The 24,413-nt window shown below is 35.3% G+C and overlaps 1 protein-coding gene across 1 annotated transcript in view; it reads left to right on the top strand.

Moving 5' to 3' along the window:
• The window catches only part of SNTB1 (syntrophin beta 1), a 310,326-nt gene that overhangs the window by 243,898 nt on the left and 42,015 nt on the right, over window positions 1–24,413 (top strand). The window contains exon 4 of the mRNA XM_031947152.1: window positions 17,240–17,379. Within this exon, the coding sequence (XP_031803012.1) occupies window positions 17,240–17,379 (140 nt within the window). The remainder of the gene's footprint in view (window positions 1–17,239; window positions 17,380–24,413) is intronic.

The following is a 24,413-nucleotide window of genomic DNA, read 5'->3' as shown; positions in this document are numbered from 1 at the left end:
ATCCCATTTAGCACATATGAAACAAACAAAAAAAAATAAGGCAGGTATAAATTGAATAATTTTCTTAAGGTTACACAATATCTAAGGCTAAGATTTAAGTTTAGATTTTTCTGACTTGGTGGCTTGCTCTCAATTTACTATGTCACCTACTTTATCAATATAATATACTCATAGAACTAAAAAGAAAGATGTTACTGATATTCAGTCATTTTCATTCATGTTTGACTATAACCTCATTTTGAATTTCTTGTCAAAGATACAAAGAATGATTTTCCATTTGCTCTTTTATAGATGAAAAAAATTGAGGCAGAAAGAGTTAAGTGACTTGTCCAGGGTCACACCGCTAATAAATGTCTGAGGCCAGATTTGAACTCAAGAAGATGAGTTTTCCTGATTCCAGGCCCTTCACTCTATTCACTGTGTTACTTAGCTGCTCCTAAAATTCAATTAGTGTTCAGTTGGTCTGACCCCTTCATTTTATAAATGAGAAAATTGAGACTTAGACAATTGAAATGACTTGTTCCAAGTAAGAGCCATAATATACTAGATTTATTCAGCATTCTCCAGAAGGTATCATCTCCCCAAAATGTCAATAACAATAGACATTTGCAAATGTCTTTAAGGTTCTGAAAATATTTTACATGCAGTATTTTCTTTGTTCTTGACAACAACTCAATAAAGTAATTGCTACCCTACTTTACAGATAAGCAAACTGAGGTGGAGAGAGCCTAGGTGATTGATCATGGTGTGTATGGGAGAAATGTATGTGGGGGGAGGGGGTCTCATAAAATTGGTGAGTGTCTGAGGCAGGATTTGAATCCAAGTTATCTTTGTTTCATCCACAATATCATGCTGCCTCTCAGAATGAGACTAAGATGTGAGATTCCCTTCCTCAGGGAATTTTCATTTTTGATGGATAGCTAAAATTCAGTAAGCATTATTAAATGGTTCTTATATACAGGGTACTGTACTAACCTTGAAATAATTAAGACAAAATGAAAAATGACCACTGACTTCACAGATCTTATATTCTCCTGGGGTTAGGTAATATCTTTTTGAAATAATATCTTTTTATTTTCAAAACATATGCAAAGATAGTTATTGACATTCACCCTTGCAAAACCCTGTGTTCTAATTTTTTCTTCTTCCCTTGTCCCTACCCCCACTCCTAGACAGCAAGTAATTCAATATATATTAAACATGTATAATTTTTCTACATATATTTCCACATTTATCATTCTGCACTAGAAAAATCAAATCAAAAAGGAAAAAAATGAAAAAGAAAACAAAAAACAAGCAGACAACAGCAAAAAGGTGTAAATACTATATTGTGATCCACATTCAGGTCCCATAGTCCTCTCTCTGGATACAGATCACTCTCTCCATCATAAGTCTATTGAAATTGGCCTGAATGACCTCATTGTTAAAAAGAGCCTTGTCCATCAGAGTTGATTATCATTTACTCTTATTGCTGTATACGATGGTCTCTTGGTTCTACTCACTTTACTTAGCATCAGTTCACATAAGTCTCTCCAAGCCTTTCTGAAATCATTTAGCTGATCTTTTTTCTAAAACATAATACTCCATTACATTCACATACTATATTTTATTCAATCATTCCCCAACTGATGGTTATCCTCTCAGTTTATAGTTTCTTCCACTAAAAAAAGGGCTGCTACATTTTTGCACAAGTGGGTCCTTTTTCTTTTTTTTTATGATTTCTTTGGGATACAGACCCAGAAGAGACACTGCTAAATCAAAGAGTATGCACTTTTTGATAGCCCTTTGGGCATAGTTCCAAATTGTTCTCTAGAATGATTGGATTAGTTCACAACTCCATCAACAATGTATCAGTGTCCCAGTTTTCCCACATCTCCAATATTTATCATTGTCTTTTCCTGTCATATTAGCCAGTCTGAGAGGTGTGTAGTGGTAGGTGAGGTAATATTTTTCCAGATGAATAAGTCATTTCAAGGAGGGAACATTAACAATAGAGGGGATCAGGAAAGGCTTCCTTCTGTAGGTGGCTCCCAAGTTATACCATAAATAAAGCTAAGGATACAAAGAGACAGGAGTGAGAAAGTCATACTTTCTAGGCATCAGGGACAGTCTCAAAAAAGGCCTGGAGGTGGAAAGTTTAGAGAATGGTAAGTGAATAAAATAAAACCAAATGCAGACAGACAGATACAGAGACACAGAGACAGAAAGACAGAGAGATATCACACAACTGAAGCCAATCACTTGTGTTTTGAAGGCAAAAAAGCAGTCAAAGCTGCAGAATATAATTTTTTTTAACTAAGTAAGCTTGTTCATTTTTAGATCCCAAGATTCCCAGTCTGACTTTCTAAAGGACCCCTTTTAAAATCACAAATTGCCGTTGCAACCAAAGCAGCAATGGCTGTGGCACAGCTCTTGAAAGGGCATGTTTCCTGGGTCTTACGGAAATGAAGCCTGCAAGTCAAAGATAATTTGTTTACTAAACAGGGAATGTAATTGAAATGGCCCTTTTGAGTTAATGAAAATATAAAATAGCTTCCCAGACTAGACCGAGGAGTCTAATTTAATTATCTATGAACATCACAGATTAAAAGTAGTCTTTCATCCATTCCAGGAAGCTGAACGTGGACTGCTACCACCTCTTGAAAAAGAAAAGAGAACAGGGTTGAAGAGAGTGGATGAAAGACTGTTACTGAGGGGGCAAAATGCCACCATCTAGGTATTGCCTGTTGTTGGTACTCAGAGGGAAAAAAAAAAAACTGAGTTTTTGAGTGGTTTAAGACAAAGGTTCTTCAACTAGGGTCTTTTTTGACCCTTTTAAAAAGTTAAAATTGATTCCCTTGATAATCCTGTGAATTACACTTTTTTTTTTTTATAAATGGAATTCTAAGAAAGGGTCTATAGGCTGTACATGATTGCCAAAAGTGTTCACAACACATAAAAAAGTTAAGATCCCCTAATTGCAGGGAAAGCTAGTTTCTTCCCTCATCTCAGTTTTCTTATGTTTGTTTTTAGAGGTTGGGGTAAGAGGATGGGAGCACATTCATTAGTGAAATATTTTCTGAGCTATTTTTCTGGGTAGGCGGATGTTAATGGAAAACTCATTATTTAGGAGGTTGGATTAATTTTGTTGAACTGAATTGGTTGAGAGGCTATTGTTAGTGAAAGTTCAGCTCAGCTCTGAAAGCATTTGCTTTGTTTCCAGGGGATTTTCTAAGCTAACAGATTCTGAGAATGAAAATTCATCCAAAGTGATTATATTTTGTCTTACCAGATCTGCTCCAAAAACACAAAATGGCTGAAATGTCCTTTCCTATGATACGGCCTGGTATAGTATAGTATGATGCTTAGTTGTGGCCATAGGATTTTGAGCTGGAGGACCATGGTCCTAAGTTTCAGATTTTGGAAGGATGCTCACAAGCTAAAAAATGTTCAGCAAAGTAGATTCAGAATGGTGAAGAAAGTGGAAAGTATGAAATATGAAGATTATTGGAAGGAGCTGGTCCTATTTTAGCTGAGAGACAGAGACAGAGAGAGAGATAGGGACACAGAGAGACAGACAGAAAGAAATACAGAAACAGGAACCAGACAGAGACAAGGAAAGAGAGAGAGAGAGAGAGAGAGAGAGAGAGAGAGAGAGAGAGAGAGAGAGAGAAAGAGATAGAGAGAGAGAGAGAGCGTGCTAAGGTGTGGGGCAATTAAGAAGCTGACTTGAGAAAGCGGGATTAGATTTAGAAGAGATCCTAGCTTCTAGAGTTTGAAAGGACCCTCAGAAGTAATCTTGTCCATACCTCTCATTGTACAGATGAGGTAACTGAGGCCCAGAGGTGTCAGGTGATTTGACAAAGTCAAATCTTTAGTGTCAAAGGAAGGCTTTGAATTCAGATCATCTGACTCAGAAACCTGTGTTCTTGGCACTACACTACAACTGTTGGCACCAGAAGGCAGATCTAGAACAATGGATGGAGGCTGAGGAGCAAATGAAGGATTGAAATAAAGAAAAACTTACTACTATTTAGAACTATCCAAAAGTGAAATTTATTACCTCTAGGAATACTTGATTATCCCTCATCAGAAGTATTCAAATAAAGATTGGATGACCACTGATCTCCAGGATTATCATGTAGGAGATTTCTGCCCTGATACAGGTTAGATTAGATAATCTCAGAGGCCCTTTCTGGATTTGAGATTCTCTTAATTTTGTGGTCTAGCCCAACTATTTCATTTTACAGATAAGGAAATGAGACCCAGAGAGGATCATCAATTTCCCCAGTATCACACACAGATCAATCAATCACAGAGCTGGATTTCAAACTTTACAAGAGGTAATCAGTACCTCTTGACCAACACCAAGAATAATTTCAGTGATTTAAAAAACTATGTTTTATTTTTTTCCCCCAAAGAGCTATGAAAACTTTGGGGATTATTAGGGGAATCATGAGCTCTATAACATGTACATTCATCAGTAATGATGACTTTTTTAAAAAATTTTATTTAATAGCCTTTTATTTACAGGTTATATGTATGGATAACTTTACAGCATTGACAATTGCCAAACCTCTTGTTCCAGTTTTTCCCCTCTTACCCCCCTACCCCCTCCCCCAGATGGCAGGATGACCACTAGATGTTAAATATGTTAAGATATAAATTAGATACACAATAAGTATACATGACCAAACTGTTATTTTGCTGTACAAATAGAATCAGACTCTGAAATATTGTACAATTAGCCTGTGAAGGAAATAAAAAATGCAGGTGGGCAAAAATAGAGGGATTGGGAATTCAATGTAATGGTTCTTAGTCATCTTCCAGAGTTCTTTCGCGGGGCTTAGCTGGTTCAGTTCATTACTGTTCCATTGGAAATGATTTGGTTGATCTCATTGCTGAGGATGGCCAAGTCCAAATGATGACTTTCTAATGTGAATAGAATTCTTTACATATACACATATATATTATTTTAAATTTTTTTCTAGTTAAACATGTACATTAAATCTTGTTGGAATACATGGGAGAGCTGTTGGAATATGCTGGAGCCACCTGACAGTGGCTGCTGGAGATCCAACCCAGAATGGATCTCCTCTTATGAGAGGATGACACAAGGAGACTAAGAGGCAGTTGATGTTCTGACCTCTCTGACTGAGAGGCCATTGCGTTATCTGACCTCTCTTCTCTTCCCTCTGCCTCTAATTTATCTCATTCTCAGTCCACAAGCAACACTTGTGTCAGCAAAGGCTGCCTTGCAACTCCTTCAGATGTTATGATTCACAGCTGAGGAGGTTCTTGGAGAATTGACCTGTCCCTTAACAAAATTTTTAAATGTGCATATTTCTTTATGAATTACATTGAAAGAGAAAAACAAAAGCAAAAGAGAAAAACCACTAAAGAAAAAAAATCAGAAGAAAAAAAGGAAGAAAGGGAACATAGCATGTATTAATTTATATTCAGTCTCCATGTTCTCTCTCCAGATGCAAATAGTGTTTTCTATTTAAAGTTTATTGGAATTGCCTTGAATCACTGAACCATGGAGAAAAGAACCAAGTCTTTTATAGTTGATCATGACATAATCTTGCTGTTGCTGTGCACAACATATTCCCAATTCTGTTTGTTTTGCTTAGTATCAATTCATGTAAATCATTCCCAGTCTTTCTAAAATCAGCTTGTTTATCTTTTTTTATAGAACAATAATATTCCAATACATTCATATACCGTAACTTAGGCAGCCACTCCCCAAATGATGGGCATCTACTCGTTTTCCAGTTCTTTGCCACAACAAAAAGAATTGCTACAAACATTTTTGCATATGTGGATCCTTTTCCCTCTTTTATGATTTCCTTGAGATACAGACCCAACAGTGGTACTGCTGGATCAAAGGGTATGCACAGTTTTATAATCCTTTGAGCATAGTTCCAAATTGCTCTCCAGAATGGTTGGATTATTTCATAATTCTACCAACAATGCATTAGTATCTCAGTTTTCCCACATCCCCTTTTTACCATTATCTTTTTATGTCATCCCAGACAATTTGAAAGATATGAGATAGTACCTCAGAGTTGTTTTCATTTTCATTTCTCTGATCAAGAGTGATTTAAATCATTTTTTCATATGATTATAGATGAATTTAATTTTATCACCTGAAAATCATTCATATCCTTTGAACATTTATTAATTGGGGAAATGAATAGAATTCTTAGCAATTATGATAGATTATATACTCAGTAAAATATGTTGGCTTTTCAGGTCCACATCCTAGGATGCAGCAGTGGCCCTTCATTTTGAAAATTCTACCAACAGAATCAGTCACTTTAGAACCAGAAAAACTTCAAATGCTTCCTGCTCAGTATTAGGCCTATGTGACTCTTCAGAAACTACATTTCTGAATCGAGAGTTCTGTCTCATTTCTGTGATGGAAAGATGCGCCTTCCAACTTATGACTTGTTAGGGAAACATTTATGTAATAAAAAGGAGCTTAATGGAAGAGGGCGGGTTATTATTTGTTGCCCTACTATAATTTAAATAGTTTTATGGTGTTAGGTAGCATGCAAGAGAAAGCAGGGCATAGTAGATAGAAACCAACCTTGAAAATAAAAAGACTTGAATTCAGGTTCTGCATCTGACATAGCTACAGGCAAGTCACTTAATTAGTCTTTCAACATTCTAGGTAACTAGAAACTAGGTAGGAGCTTTTATCCTGAAGTTTGTTTTTAAATATTTTGATAATTGGAAATCATTATAATTGATTTCCTTTGTAATTTAATTTATTTTATGCATTTACAAACATTATTTTAAGAAAACTTTATCTATAAGCTTTATTAGTCTATCAAAAGGATCCAGTTACAGAAAATGTGCCAATCAGCATTAAGAGAGTTTTATCCCCAGCTTGTACCAATGATACTATAGATCTTATCCCAGAGATATCAGATGTCAAATACGATTGTATTTAAAAAGTAGGACTGGAAATATTACTATAAGGTATCAGTTATTTTCCATGACATTACTAAAAATGGTAGGAAGCTGAAAATATTCATAACACAATCTGAAGTCTCTTCCTACTGTTATAAGCTCCCTGGTTCACTTTGTTTATTCTTCATAGCCTGTGTGTTTGTGCATAGACATTTGAAGCATCTGTTTCTCTGTATCAGTAATGGCTTCTGTGAATAATCGGATACTCATTTTCTTGTATCATATTTGCTCAGGCATTGTCTAGTTAATGGGAGGAGCACTAGATTTGGAATCAAGAAAAAGGATTTTAAATCTCTGCTTTGACACTGACTTTGCCCACCTAGATCAGTTTGGATGATTTTTCTCCCAATAGATTTGTGTACAGAATGGCAAGCTATTGGATAGAGAATAGCACAGTTAGGTGAATTGAGAAATGGTTGAACAATCAGATACAAAAAAAGATTAATGGATCACTGTCAATCTGTAGAGAAGTTGAAAAGGTTATGCTTCAGGGGTCTCTCCTTGGCCTTATTATTACCTGGAAAGATTACGTGAACTGATGCATAGTGAAGTGAACAGAATCAGGAGAACATTGTACATAGCAAGAGCAATACTGTTTGATGAAGCACTGTGAATGACTTAGCTATTCTCAGCAATACAATGATCCAAGACAATCCCAAAGGACTCATGATGAAGCATATTATCTGCCTTCAGAGAAAGAATTGATATTGATTGAATACAGATTAAAAGATGCTATTTTTCATTTTCTGTCTTTTTTTCTTTCTGGTTTTTCTAGCAGTACTCTTTTGGGAGTCCCATGAACTAAGTAAATCCTTTAAACTCTTTCTAAAAAATATTTCTTCAACCATTCCACTTCTGTTTCCTGATCCTGTCTGTTTTGGGGGTCCAGTTCAAGGGAGAGAAGCAGGGCTTTCTCACAGTCTCTGTGCATTCTTACTCAGGGCCCCCTCTGTCTTCGACTGGGTCAATTAATCTCTTGGTTTCTTTTTTCTTGTCTGTAAAGTGGAGGTGATGGTTATCTGCCTCCGGGGGTGTTGGAGGATTAATTAGCTAATGTTTATAAAGCATTTTGAAGATGATAAGTGCTAATTATTATTACACAGATACCTTGTCCTTTATTCTAAATTCCTAGCAACCTCGGCTGAAATGCTTTGATTAAAATAGAAGTGATAACAGCTACCTCAGAAATGAAAGTGGAGATTGACCTTTCTTGCTTTGAAAGCTGCCTTTCTTCCATGCTGGTAATCACTCATTTGTTGCCCCTTTCACACCTCCACTTTCCCACTAGCCCACTGCTGGAGCTGTGAAAGGTAAAGAAGAGGATATGGAAAGATATAAAGTGGAGCTATGCTAGAGTACAGATGGTACTATGAAATGTAGCAGAACAGAAGACAAGATAATAATTATTGTCTCTAATTATTTTCCCTGGTACTAATTTTATTTAATTATTTTCAATTAATGACCATTTCTTTTCTCTCCTTTCTCTACCACTGGAAAAAACAAAAACAAAAAAACAAAATTCTTGTAATGATTATGTCTAAGCAAGCAAAACAAATTCTTGTATTGGGTGTGTCTAAAAATGTACATCTCATTATGATCCATGAGTTCCTCATTTCTATGTCAGGTAATATTTCACCATTAGTTCTCTGGAATCTTGGTTGATCATTGCATTGATCAGAATTCTTAAGTCTTTCAAAATTGTTTGGTTTTACAATGTGGCCATTATATTAAGTGTTTTCCTGGTTCACTTCACTCTGTATCAGTTTATACTTCCTCCCTCATGCAGTGTCCATGAGAGCCCCCTTCTTGATCCTCTTCTCTCCTGTGCCTATATTCTCACTCTTGGCTGTTTCACCCACATGGTGGGTTCAATTATTACCTTTTTGCAAGTAGCTTTTTTCAAAGTCTCTCCCCTGTACTGGCTTTTCATCTCACATTACTGTCTACTTACTCTGGACCTTGACCTACATGAGCTCTTGCCAACCTCAAACATAAGGCAAGAACTAGAATGGCACAATGAAAAGAGTGCTGAATTTATACTCAGAAAACCAAGGTTAGAATCCCAGATCCATTGTTTCCTCCATGTATGAGCATGGAAGAGTTGTTTAATATCTCTGACCCTCAGTTTCCTGAGCTCCCAAAATGAGGAAGTTGAATTTAGATTATCTCTAAAATCCTTTCTAACTCTAAATCTATGATCTTATGCCCCAAACTTAACTCCTCATCTTTTCCTTCTTTCTTATCTATTTCTTAATCTAAGAATCACCATCATCCTCCCAGTTATCTAGGTTTGAAATCTCATAAATATTTATGGTCCTTCCCTATTTCTCCCCTATAACATCTAATCAGTTGCCAAATCTTATTGATTCTTCTTCAGGGATCTCTCTCCCATCTGCCTCTTTCGTTTTTACATATACTTGTACCCCCTGTTTCAGGCCTTCCTTATTTCTTTTTCCCCGTACTTTATAATATTTTATTTTTTCAATTACATGTAAAGATAATTTTCAACATACACTTTTATAAGATTTTGAGTTCTAAATTTTTTCTCCTTCCCTTTCATTCCCCCCTCCCTAAGACAGCAAACATACACATTCAATTATTTTAATCATATTTCCACATTAGTCATGTTGTAAAAAAATAAAAGAAACAACTAAAGGGGGAAAACCATGAAAAAGGAAAAAAAAAACAGAAAAAAGTGGAAATAATGTGCTTCAATCTGCATTCAGATTCCCTTCTTTTTCTTCTGGGTACGGAGAGCATTTTTCATCATGAGTCTTTTGGAACTGTCTTCTATGTGCTGTTGAGAAGAGCTAAGTATATCATAATTGATCATCACACAGTGTGACTGTTACTATGTACATTGTTCTAGTTTTGCTCACTTCACTCAGTGTTAGTTCATATACATCTTTCCAGGTTTTTTCTGAAATCTGCCTGTGCATCATTGCTTATAGCACAAAGTATTCTATTATATTCATATACCGCAACTTGTTCAGCCATTCCCCAATTTATGGGCATTCACTAAATTTCCAATTCTTTGCTACCACAAAAAAATCTGCTGCAATATTTTTGCATATACTCTCATTGCCTCATGTCATAATTTCTTAATCAGTCATCTTGACTACCATATCTCCCCTCTATAATCCATCCATCATTACTAAAGCAATCTTTGTAATGCACAGGTCTGATCGCATCACTCCAAGATCAAAAACTTTCACCTAGGAAATAAAACATAAGCTCATTAGTGTGGCATTCAAGGCCTACTTACCTTCCCTTTCCAGACATATATCACATGACTTCCCTTTTCTACATCCTATTTGCTGCCAAATAGAATCACTTACTGATCCTTAATCACATTCTGATCTCTCCTGGCTCCATTATGCATTATTCCTCTCTTGCCTGAAATGCTCTTTCCCATGTTTCTGACTTTTTGGTTCTATAGGGATCAAGTGAAGGTGCCACTTTTCTGACTCTAGATTGTAGGGACTGAGACTTAAATCCTACCTCTGATACTTACTATGCGGCATCAGGCAAATCCCTTAATTTCCCTGGACTTTAGTGGCCTTATCTATAAAATGAACTGGATGCTATCTAAAACCCCTTCCAACTCTCAATCTATCAAACTATTATCTTTTTATAAAATATTATGAACTTAATAAGCACCTCCAAATATGAACATTTTAATATACAAAAGAAAATTTGTATTTTATGAGCAACTAAACTTTTGCTGTCATAATTTTATCTTAAATGTTTATATTTTACATAATAGTACCAAACTGCTCTGGTCTATATCCCTGTCTCATTCCCCGGTTCCTTGCTGTACATTTTAAGAACTGTTTGATTTTCTTTTCTTTTCTTTCTTACACTTTTGAATGATACACAATTAATATTATTTCCCACATACTTGATACCCCACAACAACCCCCTAAAAAAACCTTCCTATAATTAATAAGTATAGTCTAATAAATCAAATCCACACATTGATCATGTCTGGAAAATGCAAGTCTTCTTACCTCTTCAAAAAAAAACTAACCAATATAAGAAAATCTGACAATGTACACAGTGCTCTGCTATACTTTCTTTGCAGTGTGGAACCCTGCACATGTCAAATTCCTAAGAGTTAAAGCAAACCACTGAATTATCTTGCAGCTTAATAAATATTTGTTGAAAGGTGTGAAAGAGAATTGGGCTGGGAAGCAGTAAGCCTAAGATACCATCTTGACTCTAAAATCAACTGGTTGTATGGCATTGGGAAAGTAATTCACTTATCTCATTGCTTAAAATAATGAAAAGGTTGATGTAAGGCCTGTTCAAGCTCCCAAATTATGATGTGTTAAGTAACAAGCCTTCCAGAGTCACAAAAACTAGTTAACTAGTTAAACCAATCAATTTTTTCATAGCATATGGAAAGAAGAGGTCATTCATTGAGTACTAGGTCCAAACTGGGCCTCAAATAATGAAACTGGATTAGTATTTATTAAGTGCTTATTATGTGACAAGCACTGGATGTATGTTATTTGCATGTGAGTTCCTTGCAAATAAGTATCAATCCCTTTTTTTCTTGTATTTCTGTCAATCTAGCAGAGTACCTGGCACATAGTAGGCACATAATAAATGCTTGTTGATAGAGATTGACTGCCTAATTTTTTGTCCTGTTGCCCACGGTTTGAAACAAACTGTTACACTAATGATTATCAGTATAAAATGATGTTTTATATATTCAGCTGAGGTCTTGTTTTCTGGATTTTTGCTAATTTGGGAAATTATTGTATCCCCTTTTAGAGTAATAAATCCTAGCTTATTTCTGCTTTTAACATTTAAAAAAAAATAATCACACAGTGACCTGTCTTGTTAAAAATTCCATTATCATCTAATTTTTTGCCTACCAATTTGTCCACCAATCAAATCGTTTTTTCAGATCCCTATACCTTCTTATTAAACTGCTCTAAAATCCTAATTATTCTCCCTACCCTCAGTCTCTTTCTTCCCCAATCTGTCCTCCATGTAGCTACCAAATCTTCTTAAAATACAGATCTGACCATGTTCTTCCCCTTCTTGGAACCTCTTAGTGTCTTTCCTCTTGTCTGTCCTAAAAAATCCAAAGTACTTATGTAAATACCACTTCTCAGAGTAGTTCCAGTCTACCTTTAAGCATTATTTGTATCATGTATTGAGACTATGGGGGCCTCAGTATTCAACTAATCCAACCAATCCCATTTACTAGTGAGCCAAGTCCAGACAAGCAATAGGGCTATTTCTGGAGCCTACAGCTAGATAATAAAGTATGTAATAAGCCTGGAAAGATAGGCTGGCACCAGATTATGAAGGGTTTTAAAAGATAAACAAAGGAGTTTGTATTATCTACAAGAAATAGGAAGGCACTAGAGCTTTTTTAAAGTCAAAGCAAAGTAAAATGCAGTTATCCAAAAGAATAGGTTTCCTTAAAAATTAATGAACTCTGTCATAAAAATATTCAAAGAAAAGCAATGAATTGTCACAGGTATCATTGAGCACATTCCTCTATTATGACTTAAGTGCTCTCTCAGATGACTTCCAACTTGAAGATTGCATGATCTATAAAATCTACTACTTAACAGGGAGGAAATTCTTCTCAAGTATGTTTGAAATCCTTCCTTCTGCATTCCATCTCCAGTCCTTTCTTCTTATTCCATTTCCATTGGTGATGGAAGAAAACTTGCTAGTCTCTAGTTTAAATATGCCTTTCAGATACATGTTCCCTACCTGTTTTATTGATTGGGTAGCAGGCCTTTTCAGGAAAACCAGGTGGAAATAAATTATTACCTTCTCTTGAGAACATGTATCAGAATAATTTCTGGATCAACTGTTCTTCACAGTATTATTGCTTTCTCATTTTTTTTTCTTTTTTCATTAAAGTAGAGGCAGAAGTAATTGTTGAAAAATGTCCTGTTCAAGAAGCATCTAGTGACAGCATGCTGGAATTGAGATGGAAGTCACATCTGTTTTGTTCATCACATTTTATTAAAACAGAGATAACACATCTCCATGATGGTTGAATTAAAAGTGGGATATCTTAGGTGTCAAGAAACAGGGGCTTTGAAATAGATGTTGTCACCAGAACAACAGCACAGCACTTGCTCCTGAAGAATATTACTTTTGAATAAGTTGCTATTTGAATCCAAAGTGGTACAAGGTGTTGTTTCAAATTCTCCTGCATGATAATATTATTCTCCTTGGATATTCAAACATTATCATGATAACAGGACCTTTATTCCCTTATTTATGTAGCATTAATATGACAGCTTGAACACAGAAGCATTATTGAAATAAAATATTCATGGCATGAAGTAAATTTCTCTACATTGAATGGTGTTGTAGTCTTGAGACTGACTCAGGTCAGCCCCCTGCTCATTTGGATCCAGTATTAGAACAAAATGAGATAGTCATTCAACAGTTAATAAAAAGTGATTTACTTAGCAATTCTAGGGGAAAGATGATCCATAAAGATATCCATCAAGGATACTACACAAAGAAATTGTGGTGCCTGGTGACCTTTTGTATTTGGGCAATCAAGAAGTGATGTCAGTGAACTGAGCCTTTAGTCACCTGGACTAATTAAGTTTTGAGAATGGGTTTCAAAAACTTTTAGGCAAAACCAACAGCCCAGTCTACATGGTAGATGATTCTGGCTGATATTCTGCCTACTACATATGCATTGCTCCAATCAATAAATGTTGCAGGATCCTGAAAATTTTGCATACTGGCATGTTTTGAAGTGTGTGCAGTGAGAAAAAAAAATGAACAGGAAGGGACCTTAGAAGTCATTGAGTCCATCATTTTGCCAGTGAGGCAACAGAGGCACAGAAAGTCTAAAGGACTTGCCTGGGATCAGAAGCTAGTAAGTCTGAGGCAGAATTTGAACTCAGATCTTCCTGACTTCATTTCAAATCAATGTTCCATCCACTGTGTCACCTAGAGTCCTTTTTTTCCATTTCATTGTTGTAATTTCCCAGTTTAAGCTTTAATTAGTAAAAAATTAAGACTATTTTTAAGATGGTGCTTTATGTTTAGAAACAACTTCTTCCCCACTTCTGTCTCTTAGTATTCCTAGCTTCCTACAGAGCGTAATCAAAGTTCTGCTTCCTTCATGAGGTGATTCCTGATTCCCCATTTACTAATTATCTCTTCTTCTTTAAATTACTTTTTAATCTCTTTTCATTTATTCATCTGTGTTCTTTTTGTATGCCCGCATAGACTATAAGCTCCTTGTGGTCAGAGATTGTTTTGTATTTACCTCTAGTACCTAACATACCATTTATCATATTTAGGGGGAAGGAAAAGGAAGGAGAGGAGAAAAAGGAGAAACAGGGGAAGGGAGAGAAAGAAAAGAAGGGAGAGGAGGAGAAGATGGGGAATAAGAGATGAGAAGGGAAAGGGGGAGGAGAGGAAAGGGCTGAAGAAATGGAAGAGAAAAGGAGAGGAGGGAAGGAGCAAGAAAAGAGGAAAAAAGAAGTAAAGGAAAAGAAAAAAGCAATTTTTTTAGTCCCTCATATATGCTAGGCACTGTGCTGAGAATTCTGCAAATATTATTTCATTTTATTCCCACAACAACTCTAGGAGGTAAGTATAATTATTATCCTCATTTTACATTTGAGGAAATTGAGGCAAATAGAGGTTAAATGATATTGTGGGGATACTTAGAAGTCAAAATTTATAGGTCATGCTTAGAAAGGTTTATGGGTTGACCTCTTTGGAAAAACTTGTGCTCTGTCTCATATGCTTTTTGATTGACTGGATAAGTAATTGCTTAAGTTTACTATAGAGATTGAAAGATAATTCTATACCCTCCGAAGAATTTATATCTAAAAACTCTATAACTCTAAAAACTCTGTGGATTCTGAACTTCTCTAAAAGTAAATCTAGCCTTCTGGGCAAGTGACTTGCCCAGAGTCACACAGCTAGTAAATGTCTGAGGTCAGATTTGAACTCAAGAAGATGAATCTTTCTGATTTCCAACCCAATACTCCATGCACTATACCACATAACTGCCCTTAGATTGTTTATATAACAAGATAGAATATTTAGGTCCTATTTATAATTCTAACTAACTAGCTTTTGACCTTGGACAGGCCATGATTTTTCTATATTGGTTTGTCTTCATCTTCACAAGTACAAAGATAGACTAGAGTATCTCTGAAGCTATGACCTACTCTAAAATTCAACATATGTCTATTATGCCCCTACTGTATTATTTGCCAGACACATCATTCTAGGTATTATTTACAAAAAAAAAAAAAATGACAGTACCCATCTTTGAGTATTTATAATCTTACTTGGGGTGGGAGATAGAGAGAAGAGGCTAAGAATAGAAAGAATGTGTCACATAAACAATGAACATGCTACAAGGCAAGATCCAGATCATGACTCCTAGGAAAGTTTAAGGGTAAGAAGATTATTTTTCTTAAAATAAAAAATAAAAATTTATTGATAGCTTTAGTTTTTAGATCATCTTCATTTCTCAATGTATCCCTCACTATCTCATAGCAAAGAACAAAAAAGTATAACAAAATTAATAAATATTCTTTTAAAGTATGACATTATATCCAATATATACAGCCGTGGTTCCTCACTTCTGCAAAGAAGGAGCAAGTGGTGCCTCTTTGTATCTCTTCTTTGGAGCCAGTTTTGGTTAGGATAATATCACAATATTACATTTCAGTTGTTTTGATTTTCATTTACATTATTGTAGTTACTGTTTATTTTATATTGTTATATATTATATTATTTTCACAATATAATGTTATATTATTTTCTTGGTTCTGTTTTCTTCACTTTATTTATCAGTTCATCTAAATCTTCCAGTTTTTTATTGTAGTATTTTTATTGTAGAAAAGGGAATCTCCCCTTTCATTCAAATTGTTGTTATTGTTCATTGTTTTCAGTCAACTCTGACTTCAAGTGACACCATTTAGAGTTTTCTTGACAAAGATACTGGAGCAGTTTGCTATTTCCTTCTCTAGCTCATTTTACAGATGAGGAAACTGAAACAAACAGGATTAAGTAATTTGCCCACCTATTTAACCATTCCAAGATCACTTTAAATATATACATATGTATTTGTGTATATGTGTGTGTGTATGTATGTATATACACATAAACATGCATACACACATATCTGAAACAGTTGTCTTACCAAAGTAACAATAAATTGGGGGTAACTTTCCAGAAGTAGAATATGAAATTACTCACCCTCATTCTTGGAGGGCCAATTCAAAAGATGACATTTCACAGATGGAAAAGTTTTTTAAAGAAGTTAGGGAAAAGATGAAAAGGTCTTGTCAAGAAAGGTCTCTAAATGTAAAAAAAAAAATACTCATCAAACTTTTATCAAGTTCTTACTATATGCGAGGCACTTATGCTAGGCATTAGAAATACAAAGACAAAAGTAAAATAAATAATCAACTTGTGACACAGTGGATAGAGTGCCAGGCCTAGAATTAAAATGATCTGAGTTCAATTCCAGCCTCACCTACTAGTTTAGTGACCCTAACAAGTCATTGTTTCCTTATCTGTAAAAATGAGCCAAAGTAGGAAATGGCAAACCAGTCCTGTGTCTTTGTCAAGAAAACCCCAAAAGGGATCATGAAGAGTCAGACATGATTGAAAAATAGCTGAACAGAAAATCATGACTACCATGTTGATGTTTCTGAATTGTCAACAAGACCATCCAGATAGACTGAGGATAATTACCTAAATCCCAGAGATGAGCCGCTAACTGACAACAATAGTAATAAGCATCAGAATGACGTTGTTGTGAAGCTGACTGCAGAATGTAACAACTACCTAGCAAGGTTTCCTTCTCCTTTATTTCTCAAGGCCGTTACTTGTTCTTTCCAAAGCTTTCAACTCTTACTGTTTTGTAAAGCACAAATGCAGTATAATAGAGAACCAGCTGTGAATGTTTTTTTTTCCCCCTCTCCATGCTTTTAACTGTGGAATAAAAGTCTCAGAAATGAGTGGCAGGCAAGAAACTAAGGAAGGCAACAAATGTTTGTTTGGCATGGGAATCTGACTTCTGTAGCACTTAGCAGACATACCAGGTGTTTTTCAAGAGGGCATATTTTTTTTCTCCCAAAGATCAAGGACTAGAAGATTGTTGTCTGTTTCTTACCATTTTGTTTTTTTCAACCTGAATAATAGTCTCTCCTGTTATCAGGGCCTGTGTTTGTAGGGTTGCCAACTCCTCCCTCCCAAGCACCACCTTCTCTGGCTTTGTTTGACAGAGTCTCTCTCTGTTCTATTTCAGGTGCCAGGAGAAAATGAGAAGAACTGGAAGCCAGCCTTGGTTATGCTGACTGAGAAGGACCTCTTAATCTATGACAGCATGCCACGGATAAAGGAAGCCTGGTTCAGCCCTGTTCATACATACCCTCTGTTAGCTACCAGGTATTTATAAGCTTGTGCTCAGATAAAATTCATCTGGAGTGTGATGCAATTTAGAGTTTCCCACTGACAGAACTATTAATCTGCCTCTTGGCAATCCCTTTTGGACCAAGACCTGCGTTCCATGCCTACCTCTCATTCTGGGTCTGTATGTTCTTCAATCTAACCATTTGTCAGGTTTCTTTATCCAGAAAATGAAAAAAAATAAAAAAAGAAAGAAAGAAAAGAAAAAACCCCCTTTGTAGATCATAGGGATATTATGAAATTGAATTAAATACATGTTCAATTGGTTTGGAAGTTACTTGCCCAGAATCACACAGGGAGTAAGGAGCAGACCCAGCATGCAATTCTAAGTCCTTTAAGGTAAAATGGAATAAAGCCTATATTTTGTTTGAATCCAAGACCTGCTGTTTACTCTGTGGGCAACCCTGGGCAGATAATCCCATTTCTTTGCTCCACAGAGTTTCCTCTTAAAAATAAGAAGGTTAGACTGTGTCCCTTCTGGCCCTAAATCTATGATTGTATGATACAGTAGAAAGAACACTGGGTTTTGAATCCAAGGATCTGTGTTCAAGTGTCACTTTTCCTATTTAAAACTTAAGCATTCTTGGGTGAGTCATTTCATCAATCAATACCTCCATTTTTAAAATCTATCAAATGAGTTAGGCTTGAAGGACTTTTTATCTCTAATTATATAATGCTATGATTCTGATGTTTTAGTTAATTTAGAAAGGGCCAGAGACTATCCAGAAAAAGTGGCCAAGATCATGGGAAAACTCAAGACTATATCATGTGAAGATCAGGGGAGAAAACGGGGGTGTTTAGCTTGGACAAGAAAAAACTTGGATAGCAAGAAAGGATATAATGATTACATTCTACTACATGAAAAGTTAGAATATGGAAGAATATGTGCTATGGGGTTTTTAAGAACAGAATTTGGGGCAGCTAGGCAGTGGAGTAAATAGAGCTGTGTAACCCTGGGAAAGTCACTTAATTCTGATTACCTTGCCGTCCCTCCCCCCAATTTTTTAAAAATCAAGAACAAAAATAGAGGCAAAGGAACAGATTCCAACTTGATGTCAACAAGAATCATCTACATTTTTTCCCCTTCTCTTTGCTTACAAAGTGGCCTAGATTATTACAACAGGCCCTTAAGTGGTCTCCTTGCCTCAAATCCCTATTGTCTCCAGGCCATTCTATGCCAAGTTACCAAAGTGATATTACTGAAATACAGTCTATGTCATTCCTCTGCTCAATAAATTTCTATGACTCCCCATTACACTTAGAATCAAAACCAAGCCTTTTTAGACATTGATCTCATCTATGCATTCTTTAGTCCAATCACACTACCTTTCTAGCTCCTTTGAGTCCCTAATTCAGATCTTTGGGCCTCGTCTTGTAATTCTTTCCTTTCTTACTCTTCACCTTTTAGAATTCCTGCTTTCTTTCAAAGTTCAACTTAAGTGCCATTATCTACATAAAGACTTTCCTGATTCTCCCTCACCCTTACCTGCTAATACCTTTCCATTCAAAAACTTATCTCAGAGCTGTTTCACATATATCTCATATATTAGAGGTCTGCAAACTATTGCCTGAGGGCTAAATACAATGCAATAACAATTAAATACAATAAAACTTTATATAATATTGTTTAAAAAAAACCATTCTTAGCTCATAGACTAGATTTGGCCCAAGAACCTAATTTGCTTATACATGTATATTCCTCTTTCAATAATGTAAGCTCAATGAAGAAAGCAACTATTTTTGTTATGTTTTTGTAAACACAGAATACCATCTAGAAGTATGCTAATTGATTAATTACTTTTAGACTCTTGATATCTGTGAAATGAATAAAAAACCAAAATCAAAATTTGGAGAGCTTATTAGGGCTCACAAGAAGCCATATTGTATCTTGTGATACGATATGAGAAGCCAACAACTTAGTACCTTGATCTGATGCCCAAATGGAAAATGTGAAGTTCTCCAGTGCATGTCTATTATAGTATAATATAGTAAAGATGATGAAACATAAAAAGATTCAGTATCTAATATATAAACATGAAGGAATCACCCCAGCAAAACATTCCATTGCTCTGGACATAATCACCTGGCCCAGCCACTTAAGTGTGAAATTACTGCTTGTTATCATACATCTATATTAGTCATATGAAAGGCAATCAAATGAGCCCCACAATTACTATCCTGCTATTTGCTTGGCAAAATACAAAGCCAGAGCATTTCCAGTGTTCTTTACTATCGCCAGCTACTTAGTCCTACGCCATTCCCCAGAGGGTGCAGGTTGGCAAGGATTGTCAGACTAGAAACTTCGGGGATTGTGAGCACCAATCCAGCCTGCTGCTTGAATGCTGGGTGACCACAGGCAGATTGCTTAATGTCCCTGTGCTTTTCTGCGCTCATCTATAAAAATGACGATGATGGAATGAAGTTGCCAGAGGCCCTATGGATGGGAGAGTACATCTTCTTAACTCATCTCTTGCGTTATATGTTGTTCATGGAGCAAAATGAGGACCCAGCCTCCCTTATATTACCTCTAGTCCAATTTCTGCTGTGATTTTGGAAACCCTTCCAGAGAGGGCGTGGACACACAGAGAGCTTTCTTTGCTGGCTAATGATTGTGGCAAGATCTCTGGTTAAAACTCTCTGGCCCTTTTGTAATTCAAGGTTCAGTTCTAAAAAGAGTCATTGTGAGAAGCAAGAATTGCTTTAACTGTATACTGAGGCTTTTTTATTGCTGAAGATAAAACAGCTTCTCTAAAAAGTCATTCTGTTCTTTGACCACTGGATTTTTGTAGCTTGTGACTGCTTTGTGGATTTATTTTTAAATCCTTTACTTCAATCAGAAATAAACAAGCTTTTCTTAAGCACCTATCATGTGCTGGGCATTGTATTAAGTAAATTCTGGGGATATAGATTCAGGCAAAAGAATTTTTTAAAAATAGTCCCTCTCTCAAGGGACTCACAGTCAAAAGGGGGTTGGGAGAACAATGTACAATGGCTGTGTCCAAACAAGATATGTGCAAGGCAAATGAGAGGTAATGTCAGAGGAAAGAAAGCAAAATTACAGAAGATTTGCAAATTTTAAAGCACTATGCTTTTTTTTTTTTTTTTTTTTTGATAGGCATGCTCTTGTGGATAAATAACTAAATTTGAAGTCAGAAAAATGTGGGTTCAAATCCTGCTTCTGAAACCTACTAGCTTTGTAACTTTAGGCAAGTCACAATATCTAGAAGCCTCAGTTTCTTCATCTCTAAAGTGGGGGTAATAAATGTAGCATGTATCCCAGGATGATTGTAGGGATTAAATTAGACAATATTTGTAAAGCACTAATATTCTATGATGATAATGATGTTGGTTGCTATCTATATCTATATATTTCTGTCTATAATCTAATATATATAAAGAGAATATCTTGTTTCATTTGATTTTGGAAGGAGTCAAGAGACTTTTTTAAACAACTATGTGATATTGGATAAGTCACCTTCTCAATAAGTCATTTAATTCATCTTTAAGATGAAAGAATTAGATTGTAAAGAAAAAACCAACTTTGAAAGATCAGTGTAATGACCACTCACAATCCCAACAGACCAGCAGGTAAATATGCTATACAATTTCTGCCAGAGAGATGATGTACTAAAGATGCAGAATAAAATATTCATTTCCCATCATGGTCAATGAATGCATTATTCTTTCATGTGTTTCTATACTTTTTTATTGTTGTTGTTATTTGGGGGAGGCAGGAAAAGAGATGCAGTAAATAGGAAGAAAGGAAATAAGGTTGCCTTCAGAAAAGAGCGAAAGAGAAAAGAGTCATTGAAGCATTTTTTGCAAATATACAGAAGAGAATAGAAGACCAGAAGGAGTCATAATATATGTTGAATGCATTGTATATTAAAAAAAAAAAAAAAAAAGCAAACCCTGTAAATCTCTGTTATATAGAGCTTGCTTTTCTTTTTGAATATATAATAAACAATCTTTGTCATTTTTGGTAAGATATCTAACTTCTGTCTACCTTGATTTCTTCATCTGTGAAATGGGGATAACAATTGCACCTATCTCTCAGGGCTATTGTGAGGACTAAATGAATATCTATAAAGTATAATGCTATATAAATTCTGATTATTATTTTTATTATTATTATTACAACACAGAATAGAGATTTGCAGTTTCATAGGCAATCCTCTTTTCTATCCTATGATGTATATGGAAATGTCCATTTTATTTGTTATTTGTGGAGCTCAGAATAAAGTTCATAGGACAAAATTTTATATGAGGAATTATACTTTATGGATAAGCTTGAAAGTCCAGATCTAAATTCTCTGGTCTCAAAATCCCACAAAAGTATAAATGACTGATATACTTATCCATGGTTCTATTAATTAACAAAAATTAATTAAGTATCTTCTACAAAAGGACATGGAAAAGTGTCATTACAGAATGTGATCCTTTGGGTGGATTGCAATTTACATTGCTGGAAAAAGTGGTAGATTTGACAAGATCATTGGTCTACTGAAATATAAAAATGCTCAACATTGGTGGTGCTTTATTATTCCTATAATGCTTTTAAATATATTTTCTCATTTGATTATTATAACAACTCTATGAGATATGTGATGCAAGTATTTAAATCTGATCTGCGATTTTATTGGCATTGGGAACTCTCAGTGAGGAAATCCCATTACCCAAGCATATCAAAATCTACTTGAGAGTGAAGAATCTTAAGAGAGTTGGCTGGGGGCACTGAAGAAGGTTAAGTGGTTTTCCTAAGATCCTAGAGTAATCTTCCTGATTCTGACGCCAGTTTTCTATCTCTTATATCATGATGATTTCACACACACACACACACACACACACACACACACACACACACTTCAAACGAGGTTTAAAGAGACTAATAAGAGCTAGCACTTTAAAATTTGCAAAACAATTTATATGTGTTACCTTATTGGAGTCTTACCACATCTATCCTCATTTTACAGATAAAGAAACTGAGACCTGCCTAAGGTCACACAGCTAGCAAGTATCAATTCTTTCTGATCCCCAGTCCAATACATCATCCATTGACAACCTAGCCACTTCCCAAAAAGAAAAAGAGCATCTCAAAGCCCAAGATTTTAACCTAGTTTTTTTTTTTTTTTTTTTTTTTTTTTATCTCCAAGACTGTTTGGCACTCCTACTACATATTACTTCCTTTATGCAAATCACTTGTATGAATTAATATATTTATTGTAGATTATAGATTCCTCAGGGTCAGAAGCCATGCCTATCTAATTTACTTTATTACATTATGTCACTTGTAAGTGGGCCCTCCATAAATCCTCTGTGATGATGATAATGGTATTACTAAAGGGGCAACTGACCTTTGCCAGGTTTACAATCCTGAGCAAGATCACATTCTCGTTAGCATTTCAATAGTACTTATTTTTGTAAGTGCATGATAATCATTTCTCTCTAGTTGTCCTTACAACATTCTTGAAAGGGCAGAGCAGCTTAGCTCATCACCATAAGATTGGTCAGCGGATAATGAAGTTTTTTGGCCATGGCAACAAGAATTGTAATCTGTATCCATGGAGGAAGTATACTGGAAATAACAGATGCATAGCTTTGCATTGCTAATCCATAGATAAGGGGATTCATTAAACAAATTGTTTCAATTTGCTTGGTTGTAACTAATATTCATAATTCTATGCTTTCTAATCTGTTACTTAGACCCAGGTAATATGCTTTCTTTCTTTCTTATCCTACCAGGACCTTTAGTAGAATAATTGAAATATTAGGAATGAATATATGAATGAATCTAGGGCAGGATGCAAATGACCTAGGTAGCACTCAATAGGCAAAGAGAGAGAATTATCATAGGTTCATAGATACAGAGCTGGAAGGGGCTTTGTTGACATCTTCCCAAATCTTTCATTTTTATAGAGAAGGAAAGATTCCAAGATTTTAATGTCTACTAAGGACATAAAATAGCAAAGGACAGATCTAGGATTTAAGCCAGGCCTATGATATGAACCAAGCCCTTATATCTCCAAATCCAGCATCCTTTCCAGTATAGCCATACTGGAAATATGGAAATAGCCATGTATTCAAACACATGTTAGAAAAGACACAAAAGCAGGAAATAGCAACCAAAAGTATATGTTAGAATGGAGACTTCCTAATAGTAGTTAGCTTAGATAGTCAGAATTTAGGAAGGCATTTGGATACAGTCATGCTCTCACTTGAAAAAAAGCCAATGCGGTTCATGTAAAAGCCAAATTTATATAGACGTTATTATAGACAGATAATTCAAGACATCGCAGAATTTCAGAGTTGGAATGGACTTTAGGTGCCATCCAGTTCAACCCATATCAGAGCAAGAATATTTATTTTCTACAAGATTTCTGAAAATGGTGACTAAAACTTAATGGAAATAATTTTAGGTTTATTTTAACTTACATTAATTTGATTTTACTTCTTCAAGTAGCCAATTCTACTTTAGAGCAGGTAAAATTATTAGTTAAGCTCTTCCTTATATTAAATTCAAATCTACCTTCCTCATGTCTCCCTTATATTGTGTTCATGAAGTTGATTTTTTGATTCTTTTAAAGGTTTTATAAGTTCCCCTATTGAATTTCCTCTTAGATTCCACTCAGTTTTGTAGTATATCAACTGTTTTTATAGTGATTCTATTATCCAATTTGTCACCTATTCTTCCCATCTTTATATAATCTTCAAGTTTGCTGAGTATGCTATCCATGCCTTTCATCTAAGTCCTAAATAAAAAATCCAGGGCTATGAACAATAGACTTCCTTTGACTATTTCCCTTGGAAATTCCAGCATCAAGTTGACATTGAACAAATTTTAAGTATTTTTTTTTAAGTTTAAGTTCCAAATTTTATACTTCCTTCTTCTCTCTTCCCTGAGATGGTAAGCAATCAGATGTAAGTTATACATATGCAATTATATAAAATATTTACATATTAATCATTTTGTGCTATAAGACTCACATAAAAGAAAAAAATGAAAGAAAAAAGTA

This window comes from Sarcophilus harrisii, chromosome 1 (genome assembly GCF_902635505.1).
Source record: "Sarcophilus harrisii chromosome 1, mSarHar1.11, whole genome shotgun sequence".
Classification (NCBI taxonomy): domain Eukaryota; kingdom Metazoa; phylum Chordata; class Mammalia; order Dasyuromorphia; family Dasyuridae; genus Sarcophilus; species Sarcophilus harrisii.
Note: the sequence above shows the minus strand (reverse complement) of the source record. Positions and strands in the feature narration are given on the sequence as shown.